Source organism: Ascidiella aspersa, chromosome 4 (assembly GCF_963924565.1).
Source record: "Ascidiella aspersa chromosome 4, kaAscAspe10.2, whole genome shotgun sequence".
NCBI classification, from domain to species: domain Eukaryota; kingdom Metazoa; phylum Chordata; class Ascidiacea; order Phlebobranchia; family Ascidiidae; genus Ascidiella; species Ascidiella aspersa.
This window is the reverse complement of record NC_139450.1, coordinates 27,775,471-27,789,003: the sequence shown is the minus strand read 5'-3', so window position 1 is coordinate 27,789,003 and position 13,533 is coordinate 27,775,471. Positions and strand designations below refer to the sequence as shown.

At 38.5% G+C, this 13,533-nt stretch overlaps 1 protein-coding gene across 1 annotated transcript in view; it reads right to left on the bottom strand.

The window, feature by feature from the left end:
- LOC146157283 (grainyhead-like protein 2 homolog) overlaps positions 1-13,161 on the bottom strand; it is a 72,624-nt gene extending 59,463 nt beyond the window's left edge. The window contains exon 1 of the mRNA XM_083388156.1: positions 13,045-13,161. Within this exon, the coding sequence (XP_083244282.1) occupies positions 13,045-13,082 (38 nt within the window). The 5' untranslated portion in view covers positions 13,083-13,161. The remainder of the gene's footprint in view (positions 1-13,044) is intronic.
- Positions 13,162-13,533: the final 372 nt, after the last annotated feature.

Genomic DNA, 13,533 nt, shown 5'->3' with positions numbered 1-13,533 from the left:
GTGATTTTGAGAAACCTTACAAGTGACCGATTTGGTATACCGCGCGCAAAAAAGTGAAGCGAAGTAGCGAATGTCCGATGTCACGGAAAAACGTTCGATTTTTCAACGACAACAAAAATCAGCTCGAAAATTCGTAAGTGCTGGGGGTTCAACGGCCGTTTGTTTATAAGTGCGACACGTCGGTCGAAGATTTGATAAAGGTAATGGCCGTGGCATCGCCAGGGCAATAACACCGACGTCGGGCGGGACACAAAACAGAAAGAGAAAAGCATTATTACACAAACGGAACGCCCTAGCGTTTTACCATTGCTGCTGCATAGCTGCATATGAGTGGGAAAAGGCGTAGTCTTTGCGCGGGCCAGAAACGGTTATGGCAGTTGTAGGGGGGGAGGGTGGGAGGGGGTGGTTACGACGTTGCAGGCGAAATTTTGCGGCGATTTGGCCAACGGGCGTCTCGTTAAGTCGGCATAACGCGGTAACGCCTTGCGCGAAATGACACAGAAATCATCATCATCGCAACAATCATCAACGCGCCGTCGCTCGCCTTAGCGCCTTGTTGTTTCGCGCAATCAAGGCAAAATAGGTCGGTCGGCTTTTTCTCCACACTGAGAGCTAACGACGACAGCTATGCCCGGCGTTCGCTATTCGGCCGAATTAAGCGAACTTGCGGCCTTTTCAAGCCGATTTTTTGCTACCGATGTCTGCTGACTCGAAACATTGGTGAGTGTATGCGTGTTTCGCCGTAAAGCCGGGCTATTTCGCTCGGTGTGTAGTGAGCACTTGTTGTGTTGTGGCGATGCGGCGATTTCAACACGGCACACGGATTTCAGGAGTTGAGAATGGCTCGATTTCGGCGCACAAAAAAAAAACGGCGACTATTTTTGACGCTGTATACGTCTTGTTTTTTTTGTTTGTTTTTTTAGTTTGCTCGATTTAATCGTTACGAACAATCACAACACAACGCACGCTGTATTTTCCCCATATATTCAAAACTTAGACAGTTAAAAAAACACATTTAAAAAAACAGGTTAAAGAGGCAACAGACAATCATTTTCCTAAATAAAAAAAATCTACCCTTTCTTTTTACAGGCATCAGTTTTTATTAGTTAGAATAGCAACTGGTCATGCCTACTCATTACGGCAAAACATCAAATTTTGTTTCATCTAAAAAATGGTTACGTTCCCCTTTCTGTCATTTCAATAAAGTGTGTAAATCTGATTTGACGCAAGAATCATTTTGATATTTCTTCCTGGATGAGATTGCTGACATATACGAGATTTTTTTGTCCCACGGGAAATAGTTTTTTAATTTTTCAATTAACATTGCTTTTGCAGCTATTAAAGTAACTGAAAATGGAACTTAAATAGTGGCGCGTTGCAAGGTGGAAACACTTTTGAGCGAAAGGTTACAAAACTAAAATAAATAACAAAGTTCCATTCAAAAGGCCGATTTGAAACAGGTATATTAATTATTTACTGAAGAAATTTTTTTTCAAGAAGTGTCCCTAACCCCCTAACCCTTGTCATACATACAAAAAAGTCAAAACGTTGTTCTTTCGAAATTCAACCATTTCATTTCGCAACTCCAACAAAAAAAACTCAATATACTACATTTTTTCTGCATAACAAAACAAGATAAACTTTTCTCCCACACTTGTGCACTCCAAGTTCAAGTTCAAGTTCAGGCGAGTGCGTCTTTTTAATATTAAAGGCGAGTAATCTTCCCAGAAAACTTTCGACGCTGATCAAAAGGCAGATACTCTGTTACGTCAGAGAGCGGTGTGTTGCGTTACAAGTGACGAAAATGCCAAGGCGCCTAAAACCGTGTGTGGTTAAAATACAAGTCAGTATAGCTTAAATCAGCCACTAAACAACTTTTTTCCCAGTTAATCGGCGAATATCAAATTCGAACCCACGGGTATCACAACCTCTATACGTAAACACAACCGCCGTTTTCACACAGTCGATTATTATTATCGGTAGGGCGTCGTGTATATAGCTTCCATGTAAACAAGCTGTGGCAATTTAGAAGAAAGTCAATAGCGAGAGATGGCCGTAAAAAGACAACGGCCGGCAATGGCGCTGCAATTACAAGCTCGCAAAAGTGGCCGTGCTTTGTTTTGGCTTGGAATTGCCAGGCGACGGCTTACACGGACGAGGACAAACCCTTGGTTTGATGCATTTGAGGCAAACATGCCGGCACGATTTTTCGCCGCTGCCTTTGTTTAGGTTTGATGTCGACTTCTATTTTGGCACGGCGAGACTAAACGGAAAACTTCAAATTTGGCCTGCAAATTGGATTTGACATGTTGGTAAAATTAGGTATACAGTGGTTTAATGGCTTGAGTCATTCTTTTTAAATGACTTCACCTGACTCAAGTATTTTGACTTGGGTTAAGTGAAGTCTTTCCGACTAATGAATTGGGTTGAAATATAAAGTGTTTTCATTGAGCAAATTATTTTTTAAAATTTGTTTATTTATCCTAAAGATTGCCCATGAAACAATTTACTTGCAATTTGTTGCGTTTTGTTAATTTTTGGTGGGGTTAATGCTCATAATCGGACGAGTTTACCAATTTTAATATGCTCACGTTTTATGTTTTTGGGACTTGAATTGGAGTTGACTTGCTCTAATAATGACTTGATTTAAGCAACTGATGACTTTTCTATTTATTTAAAATGACTTGACTGTGACTTAAGTCAGTATAAAATTTCTTGTTTGCAACACTGCAGGTAAAAGTATCCATTGTTGTAATGACTTAAATAACTTTTAGGTGCTCTAAAAGTCCCTAATGAAGATTTTCCCTATAGGCTATCGAAACATAGGTAAATTTATTAACATTTTTTTATTGATGCAATGCCTGGAAGCAACATTATATTCAGTAAGTGAAATGAAGGTAAAAACTATATGTATTGCCGCTAAAGCAAAATTTGAGCATAATAACCTGGACTTGAAATATTTGAAGTTGAACGTCACAATTTCAACAGTTTTGCGCATTTGACAATATTAATGTTTGCTGACGGATCAAATGGCCGCACTTTTGTCTAACACATCGGGTAATCACATTAAAGGCCAGTTTACACTACAGCTGCGCTGAGCTGAGCTGGGAGTACAAACGCTCCAAAACGTAACGTTTTCATATAGCTGCCCTGGGCTGGAGTTTAGCAAAGCGTGGAAATCGCTCCAAAGCGTATTTTTCCAGCTGCACGGGGCTTGAGTTTAACAAAGCGTGAAAAGCCCGAAACAACAGAGTTTTAATGCAAATTACGCTTTGCTCAGCTCAATGCAGCTGTAATGTAAAGGTGCCTTAAAACAGAAATTAATTATCAGACATCTATATCTGGGTACCTCGTCTAGTAATTACAAGACAGATAGAAAGTTGCGAGAAATACGAAAACGTGTTCGTACGTAGAGCGTCATCACGCACGGCAGCACGCACCGGTCGGGCGAAATCAGGCGTTGTGCGGGTGCCGGCAAAATTCCGGGTAGTCGCATGGGCCGGGTCTTTGGCCGTCGGCGTGCCAGGCACCGTCGCGCTCTGATTGTTTACGTAAAAACGGGCAAACAACGGCCCGGTGCCTCACGGTCAAATGCATGGCGCGGCGTCGGATTGTTTGGAGGCGAAAAACAAGCGCTCTAATCGCGACAGCTTGGTACGTTGGAAAGCAAGTCGCTGAGCGTTTGTCGTGGGTGGACGCCGCTCCGTTGTTTGCTTGCAAAGGGTGTAATTGCGATTGCACGCCTGTCTGGGTTTTTTGCAGAATGACAGAGGCGAAAGCGAAGCTTATTTGACGGAGAGGCTGCTTTGACGGGCCGCGATGCAAACCCAAGGGAAGCATGCGGCTCGAAATTTCGTCGTGTATTTTTTCCGGAAGTAAGCAAGATATCCAAACACAATGAAACTCTCAAGGAACGAACCCAAGTTGTTCGAAAAACTGACTAAGTCCAGGTCAGGTAATTTGTCCACAAGATAAAGTCAATACAAGTCATTGGATTACAGTGACTGACGTCAAGTTATTAACTTATGTCATTACCAATACAACACTAAAAAAACTGAAAATGTGCTAAAAATGTCAAAAGCACAGTGCTTGAAACGTTTGCCTTTTCGGTTTTAACGTTCGTTTTTATATAAGCGTCCATGCACCAGATTAACTGTCGTCATAATTTGCGGGTTTTATTTTCACGAAATAGGGCAAAACTCATGTGTGTGTTTACTTATCTGGACATCGTTCGTTGAATTGTGCTCAGGAATTAAACTACGCCGGGCAACATAATTTAAAACTGTGAGGTACATAGTTCGCACCCGACTCACATAGACCCGGAAAACGTTGGGTGTGGTTGCAACGACCTAATCCTCAATCAAGATTTGGGAAAAGGCGCAGTAACCGGACTGGAATTCAATCGGAGTACAAATCAAACATATGTGCGGCAAACATGTAAAGCCAGTTGATTGCGGGCCCCGCAAAACAAACAGATAAAACTCGCCCCACAACTTTTTCATGTTTAAATACGCCGAAAAAAGACCTGAATCTGGGTCGGCCCCTGAATTAAGATAATTGGGGCGGGGTGGGTTACCCACAGACGAAGTTCAAAGCGTGAGATATGTGAACAAGTGCTTTTTCAGCTTCGTTTTTAGCAGATTTGATGATTCGGTCGCTAATAACCCCCATTATCGCTGCTGCGCATCTAAGCTTTCTTTAAATTTTCCAACGGGGCATGTCAAAAAAGTCTCTCGGTCTGCAAGGCGCCAAATATCGTTTGTTGTATTTTTCTAACCTATAATCTCGCGTTTCATTGCGGCTCAACAAATTGCAAACGAGCTAATGGGGGGAAGTGTGTAATGGCAGATCTCGACTCGCCCTTGGTATATTCGTTTTTTGCATGAGCCGTGGTAGATTCAGAGATACCCGAAATGACCTTCAACTTGTGCTAATCGCCAATCAGCGTTCGGTTTATTATCGCGTTCGCGCATCGCAATATTCCCTGTGCGACACGCAAATGGAAAATTGACTCACCTGACCTCGATTGCTACTTGAATTTGCATTTCAAAAAAGGCAAAAATTCACCGTGAAACATGCCAGGACGAAATAGCCCTTTTCGTCACTCAAGAAACGAATCGTTGAAATTTAATATAAATACATGTCGTTCGAAGCCATTGGATTTGAAGGTTTTTTAAGGTCAGGTAATTTTTGCGGGAAACACAATTTTTATGTTATTTTTTTATCATATTAGAAAACAAAATAATCTTTCCTCAGGACATCAGTAAAATAGTTATTTTATCCTGCCGTTTTTTGTCGAACGGTATAGTTTTTCTTGTGTTTGCCAAATAAATAACTTTGTTTTACTGATATGCGTTCCGTACCATTTCGAGTATTTCAATAAAAAGTAAAAATTTAGTTAAACTCTGAAAAAAAAAAGACTACAAAAATATTGTCCATTTACATTTTTAATACAATATTATTAATTTTTTTTTTTTTGTAACTTGTTTTCATTTTTTTTAGGTTTACCACATTCTTTGCAATTTTATTTTGATTGTTAAAAAATAGAAATAAAGCTTGTCTTATTTTTGTCGAATTTCAATCAAACCAAAAGTTATTCACAGGTAAACGCGCTTTAATAAACATTGCGAGAATAGTGGGATGCGCACCACGGGCCCGAAATGTGTCAAAATGGCAAAATGACCTTTGAAAATTAACCCAACGACAATCAACAGGCATTTTTCGTTGGCTGTATAAACTCGAGTAGGGGTTGAATCGTAAAACGTATGAACAAGCAAGCTGAAAAAAACGATCGTACGAGTTAATAAAGAGAAAAAGGACGAAAAAGAGAAATGGAAAGAAAAAGAGAGCGAAAAAAGGAGAGAAGTAAGTGAGCAAGACGTGTCCCGGTAGCCTAAATATCAAAATGTCGGACGCTTGCAGTTTAATTAACTTGGGTTTAACGCGACGGCTTATGAGCGCAGTCCCAAGACAAACCGAAAGCGCCCAGTCGACATCATCAGCAGCACTAACAGCATGGGTGGCACTCTCGCTGTTTTTGTCCTTCATATACACAGACATACCGCGTGCAGCCTTCTTTGCAAGTCTAGGAAGTTTTTTTTTTAAGAATCTTGATTGTGCTCTCCGGCGACCTCTTCCGGTGACTTTTTTGACGCCTCAATTTCCAAAACAACCAAATCAAAAAATGCACTTCTTTAGCGACTGGGATATTTTAGTTGGTCCAATGTTTCACAAAGATGCAGTTGGTTCAAACGGGGATGTAAAGATTAGGAAATTGGCCCAAGATAAAAAAAAAAGAACGAAAATATGGAGAAAACTTGTTTTGGGAAAGGAGCACAGCACTGACCAACGGGTAAAAAAGCAATACTGAAAAAATTAGCGGACTGCACTGAACAAATAAATACTTGTGGTCTACTTCCTTGCTCCGTTTACAATCTGTGCCGAATCGCGCTAAGAAAAATGTAATTTTCTACAAAATAAGTAATTACCGCGTAAACAGGCTACGGCGTTATAAGTGGGGCGATTATTTTTTGACCTAAAAAATGAAAAATTTTGACCTGAAAAATTGAAATTTTGACAAATATTGACCTAAAAATATATGTTTTTGACAAAATTTTGACCTGTTAAAAATACATTGATTTAAACAACTTATTGTTGTTTGAAGTACTGCATTAGTGTCTTGCCGTTGTCAACCACACGTGTTTGATGTTTTACTGACTACAGGTCGAACACAAGTCAGTTGTTTCGGCTTTATGCAAAACAAGACGTTGGTTATTTAAAAAAATGTTTTGTAAAACAGTTCAAATAAATACAAGGTAAAAATATTTGCAGAAAATTAACAAGACTGAGCATATTATCGAAATAGAAAATAGGAATATTGTAAATCACAAGCGACGACAGCAAATACTGGTCAATTATTTTGTCCAAATCAGAGATAAACAACTATATAAAGCAGGGGTTCTTAACCTTTTTTGTATGTTTTACCCCTTTAACAAAGATGAATATCAGATTTACCCCCCATTATATAAAATTGTTCTCATCTATTAGAAAATCAGGTATAATAAATGCGACGGGTTCCCTTGCTTTTGGCAACGACTTGTTGTTAAAACATTCCAGTTTGATCTATTTTTTTCATTTCAGACTGGACAGTTTTGACTAAAAAACGCCAGTTTTTGCTCATCATAATTTGATGAGAATTTGCTGCCTTTTTAAAGGAGCCGGTTTCATGGTACTGTTTAAAAATGTTTCCGCCCACGAGACACGCTTAGGAACTTAAAGACCATTCTCAATAAAATATGCAAATTCAAAATTAAAATAATTTTTCTGGTACTTTCTCTTCTTTTGGTACACGCCATTTTTAAGATTACATTTTTTTGTTACTTTTACGGACTATAATTATCAGTCAATAAGTTGTTTAAAGCCTTAATCATTGGACTAAAAAGATTAACAATAAACTAACTTGGCCAGTTAAGCAGTACCCATTGACAAAATTAGGCAATCACATGTATAACAAACACTGAAATTTCAAAAAGTGTATCGGAACTTTCAAAACAGCTCGCAGAAACGTTCTCCAGTGGTCTCCAATCTTTGAAATAAGCGACCCCAATTTAAATAAGATGTATTTAGAGTTTGCATTGCGACCCCATTTGGAGACAATTATAGGCAATGTTAAAACAAGTGCTAGAATGCAGCAGAACGGGCACCTACTTCGCCGGGGAATGTATTCATAATGACAAGTAAAAAATGTTTTTAGCGATAAGCCTCTTCGCCTGTTTGTGTTTGTAAGTGGATATGCTTTCTAATTTGGCCTGTGCAATGCAACCTCAGAAAACGCGGATGTTTTACTAGAAATCCACAGCATTTGTTATGATGTTACAAATGAGGGACGATTTTAAACATCTCTACTTTCTACGTTTGACACACTTGTACTTGTAACTTGGTGTGGTTTTAGAAAAAGTGCGACATTTGCTGCGCTAAATTAAAAAACACAAATTTTGTCAAATGTATACGTTAACTGATATTGCAGCTCTTTAAGAGCTAAAAACAGTAATTTTTACACCTCAATGTATAGAAAACTAAATACATAAATCGTACTAAAAAAACAATACGAATATGGTGAAAAAAAACAACAAACATTACGAATATGGTGAGTTATGGCGACCCCACAAAAATTTTAGGCGACCTCACTTGGGGTCGCAACCCACAGGTTGGAGACCACTGCCTTAATCTATGCTGTGACTGCCGAATAACCTGATTTATTCAAACAGTAAATGACGTATTAATGAAGTAACTGAAAGATAAAGATATTGTCAAAAAACTAAAAAAATGATCAATTAGCGAAGCATAACGTTATCGATACAAGGCGATAAAAAATCAATAGGGTACTAGGCTAGCTTCAAAAAAGCAGTTCTAGGAAACTATGTTACCAATACCTACAGCTGGCACTATTTTTCTATCTCGTCAGCTGAAGTGGATATTTTGATTGATAGCTAATTTACCCCCTAAAGTGAGAGGATGATATAGGGTTAAGAAAATATGATATAAAGCAAAACAGAAATTCGAGCTGAACCTATTGCAAAATAGGCCTGGGTGGGAAATTCTGCCGATTCGCGTATACCGTATATTGCTCTAATGAGCTAATACAGTTAAAATTGTCGTATAACTCAAGACTAAACCATTTTGACAAAATTTTAATTGAACGACGATTTTAAAAATCCTCCTATAGTATTTTTTTTAATTTTGTAAACAATTTATGTGCATTTTTATTCAATTTTGACTTGCTACAATTTTGACAAATATTGACTTTACGTGTAAATTTTTAAAAAATTTTGACTTTTTTTGACAAGTCAAAAATTAATCGCCCTAGTTATAAGGCGTTCCAGAAAATCTAAAAATTGACCGCACGCTATTTTAAAACACGCTGCAAATCCGACACTTTTTTTTTTGAAATAAAAAACAACAGCACAGGTCAAGAAAATGGAATAGAATACACATTAAAAAAAATGGTTGCGTCTGCGCGCGCGAAATGCCGCTTCTCTCGGTACGAAGCGAAAACGAGAGATTTCATTTTTCGTTTTTTTTTTTCATTACGCAAACGCGAGCCATCGGGAAGGCGTACTGTTTGTTTTGGGAATAAGCGCGCGCAATGACGGCGCATTTTCGGCCCCGATCTTCTAGGATGGCGGTATTTTTTTGAACGAACGCTCGTTCGCGCAATTAACCACAATCAGATAAGCTATAGGCACCCTCGGTTTGACACAAACGTTGTTCAGATGCCAGTTAGGGGCGTCTTGTATTTGGCATTCCGATGCAAATCCACATTTCTTTTCGGATGAAACGAACTTTACGATGAGATTTCTTCTTAACAGGTTTTGTAAGGTCAAATTAACAGAATAGTAAAATAACGACACGCTAAGCCGCTAATGTATCAATAAGTTTCGTTTTTTTATTCTTAATTATTTATTAATACTTAAGGCAATAGGCCCAAAAGTTTAAATGGCGCCCTTTTTGTCACCGGATTGTTTGGGGTTATTCGTGGGTAATGGATGGGGTAAAAAGGGTGAGGAATAAAATTATTAAGGGAGTTAGTGATGTACTTAGCGGTGGAGTTAAGGGTTAGGTTAAATGTTGTCTATAGGTATGATTCTGGGCATTTAGGTCTTATTCCCACGGATTTGTAGGACTTATTCCGATTTTTCCTTTTTACAACTATTTGGTATAGGTCATATTTTGGTCTTATTTTGAACTGTGTTTTATTCCGACGTTGATGTTGTTCATATTTCGATCTTATGGAAGAAGTCCATTTGTAGTATCAAAACAGCGGTGACATATATTATATGAAACGCGGCGACATATACAACGTATAATGACGCTTGTAAGCAATTTTCTATGCATGTAATCGCGTCGATTTAACGTTAAGCTTCAGACGTCGACCGCACATATTCCGTCGGCATTCTGGGAGTGCCGCCTGCAAGTCAACGCAAAAAGTCGTGACGGCTGCGGAAAAGTATTTCATTATAAGGGGCGCGAACCGCACATGCCACACCACCTTTAAAAGCGACCAATCGAAAGGCGGCAAAACCATTTTTACTTCATTTTGAAAGACCCGCTCGCCCAAAGAGTTGATCCATTATTTACCCCCTTAAAACCCCAGGCACACCTATATGCTTTACCCTTTTCAATGTGAAGTTTTGTTTTAACGAATGGACTGAAATATTGTAATATTTGTGTTGCACAGATTATTTAATCGTTCGTATTTATGTTGTTTTTACGTTATTTCAATCTTGCCTTGTCACTCACATTACTTTTGTCGCTTCTGCATTTCTGCATCTCACCTTTACCGTTTTATCTCTTGTCTCGTCAAGTTTTTTGTAGGCACCTTTTTATTAGTTACATTCGGCACTCGCACCATTTTACTCTTTTTGTGGTTGTTGGTGGGTACATTAAAAAATAAAAGGGCAGATCGAGGTCAGATTGCAACAACATTGCAACTTCTAATCTTTCGCCCGCTTTCACTCGCTGGCCACTTTTACCATTTAAGGCTGCTTCTTTTCCTTTCTTTTTTTCATTGCCGGCACCAAATACAATTGTGATAAGCCATTTTTAGCGCTGACGAATTCTGCGGGCCGTAAAATAGGGATTCTATAATTTGAACCCAACATTTAAACTAACATTTTATCTTGCAAACCACTAGTAAAAATATGTGGATATTCTCCAAAAATTCAGAATATGGATCGTTTGACTAAATAGGGTAAAAAGGGCACCACAAGTCAGAACAGCTTGTTCCGGTAAAAGATCTGCAACCGGAGGTTTCGCTATTCCACTTTCAACCCTGCAGCTAAATGTTTAGTTTTGCGTAATTGCCATTCTAAATTCGGCTTCATATTCAATCAATTTACCATTTACAGTGATTAATTAAAAGTGATCTACTGAGCAAACCTCATTAGCCATGCGTGGACTTTGTCTTCAACTTGCCGTTGCAACAGTGCCACATGGCGGTTACTATAATATCCGTTGTAAGCCGCTATTGGGCGTTGGCGAGCAAACGTTAATGCAATTAACTGCAGATAGGGAATTGGTGCTATTTGCCAATCTAGATGCCCAACTGACCGGTTTATATGTTGTGATACTCACCATGTAAATTAAAAGCTAGTCGAAGGTGTATAACAAACAAACTCATAAACCTGTTCACCGTATGGACAAAAAAATATTGGTGCTCATAAAACAATTACACTTTTTCTAATTGTTTGTACTCTATTCGTAAAAAACGACATCCTTCGGAACTCCATAAAATAATACTCAAAATGATGTAAGGATTGTTTTAATAAAATATAATATCCAATATAAAAGGAAATTCGGTAAAACCACAACAGGTAACTGACTAACATCAAATGGTTTTGCTGCATTGGTTTGGCAGAAAAGTAACACAGAAATTGCCTAACCCTCCAATGATTGCCAAGTTAGCATAGCATGTCAAGCCGATTTATGACCAAAATATTAACGGACAAAATGCAATTCCCGACTGCCGGTATAGGTCGCAGTATGCTGGCTGCGATAAACAAATAACACATACGATAGCCAAGATCACGCGTTGATAAATTGCCGTTATCGCGCGTTATGCAGGTTTTTGTCCAAACAAACACGACAGGATTTGAAGAGAGGAAATGTCTTCGTGCAATTGTTTTTCGACAATCGGCCGAGCAAGTCATAACTTGCTAAAAACACTTTAACATTGACCTTTGCTAGTGACTGGACTTGACTGAACTTCGGTCCATCTTCTTTAAACGACTTAATTTAAGTTGGGTCCCTGGTGCAATGAAGTCATTGAGGCTACTGCCTTGATTTGAACGTAGTTGACTGAATAAACGACATAATCGTGCTTTGTGTAACAATATATTTTAAAATTGCCGTTATTTTCTTAAACTAATGAAATTGAAGTGTCGTACGCCTAATTTATGCATATCGCTATGCAATCGTTTTTACAGATTGTTAAGTTTGTCATTTCTTTTTAAGTGAATAAATTGACTTTTAACCGCAATACCATGAATTGGGACTCAACCAGGGTAACTTTTGATTCACTGTCACCCGCACTTCTATTTATTGCAAACGAATTGATTTTTTACATCGACAACGATATGGCCTAAATGACATTTTGAAATGACAAAAATGCAAAATACTTTGATACGCCAATTTCGTATAACGTAGTGTGGGAATCATTACCGTTCAACATAATACCGCCATTCTACAATTTTTTTAACAAATAAGGGATTCAAAGAAAATCATAAATCGTTCAACAGTTTGACAATTTATAATCAAACGACTACATACCGGACTCGGAACTTAGCCAAGTATCACCAAACTTTTAGAGCTCACCCACCATTTAGCCGTGAGTTCGCTTTACGGCGGATAAGATCGTTTAGGGTTAGGCGTTAGCTTGTTTTCTTGTTTACCTCACACGCGGTTTTGTACGCTTTTTAATTACCTCTAACCTCGCCGCTCGATTTTTCGTATACGGTACGCGAATGGTTATGTCTGGGTAACGAATAATACATACACAAGTTCGACCTTAAACTACTTGTTGCAGTCATTTCGAAAAAAAAAACGCAAAGTTTTTCAATTTTTTTCTGCAGAAATCAAGCGTTTAGCAGGTGTATCAAGCACTTTTTTAATTCAAGCAAAATATTTATGCATTGTACAGCAATATACAATATAGGCCTAATCCAGAATTTGTAAATCTAATTGATTTCCTATTAGTTGCAAATTTTAGGACAACAAATTGTACCGTAAACAGTATTCAACCAGCGTTGAACAATTTCACACAAACACGTGCTAGATTAGTTTTGACTTTGAATAACTGGTTTTGCCTTCAATGCTACATTTTCATGCATAACTGTTATTCGTTTTAGCTGGTTTTAATAAACCATTCACTAACGGTAAGAAGTAATCAGCTTGACAAACTTGCACGTATTGCTGTTGCAGTATTGCAGTGGACACATGGTAAACTTTTGTATTTTAGATTTTTCCAAGGAAAAAAACTTCACTTACAGTTCTGAAAAGTCCTGTTCCCGAATAGTCGACATCATTTCATTGATTGACTTGTCTTGAGAATTATTTCCACGCGCGAATGTTCGCAGCTGCACAAGAGCCAAAGTGATTTTGCAAACTCAAAACCTAGATGCTCAGACCGTATACAGCACGAACGCTAAAGCACCTGCCAAAACAGTAACATCACAATTCAGTCAGCCGCGCCATACTTAACTATAGCCTTCTACAGCGGCCTGACCGCGAATTAAAGGCTATTGGTGATTATACTCTGCGTGGTAAAGTGTACGCCTGACATCTCCCTACAGTCTACAAACGGCACAGAGAGAAAAAGGATGATTTCAGTGCTTCTTGTACGTTAAAAGCGTCGCATTGCCGAAATGTACAGTCTATGCCTGTGGGTCACGTGACAAAATAGACACTTGCAGCGCAAACAATGGGCAGTAAAAAACGATTGTGACGTATTGAATAGAAACAATGCCACTTTCGAGA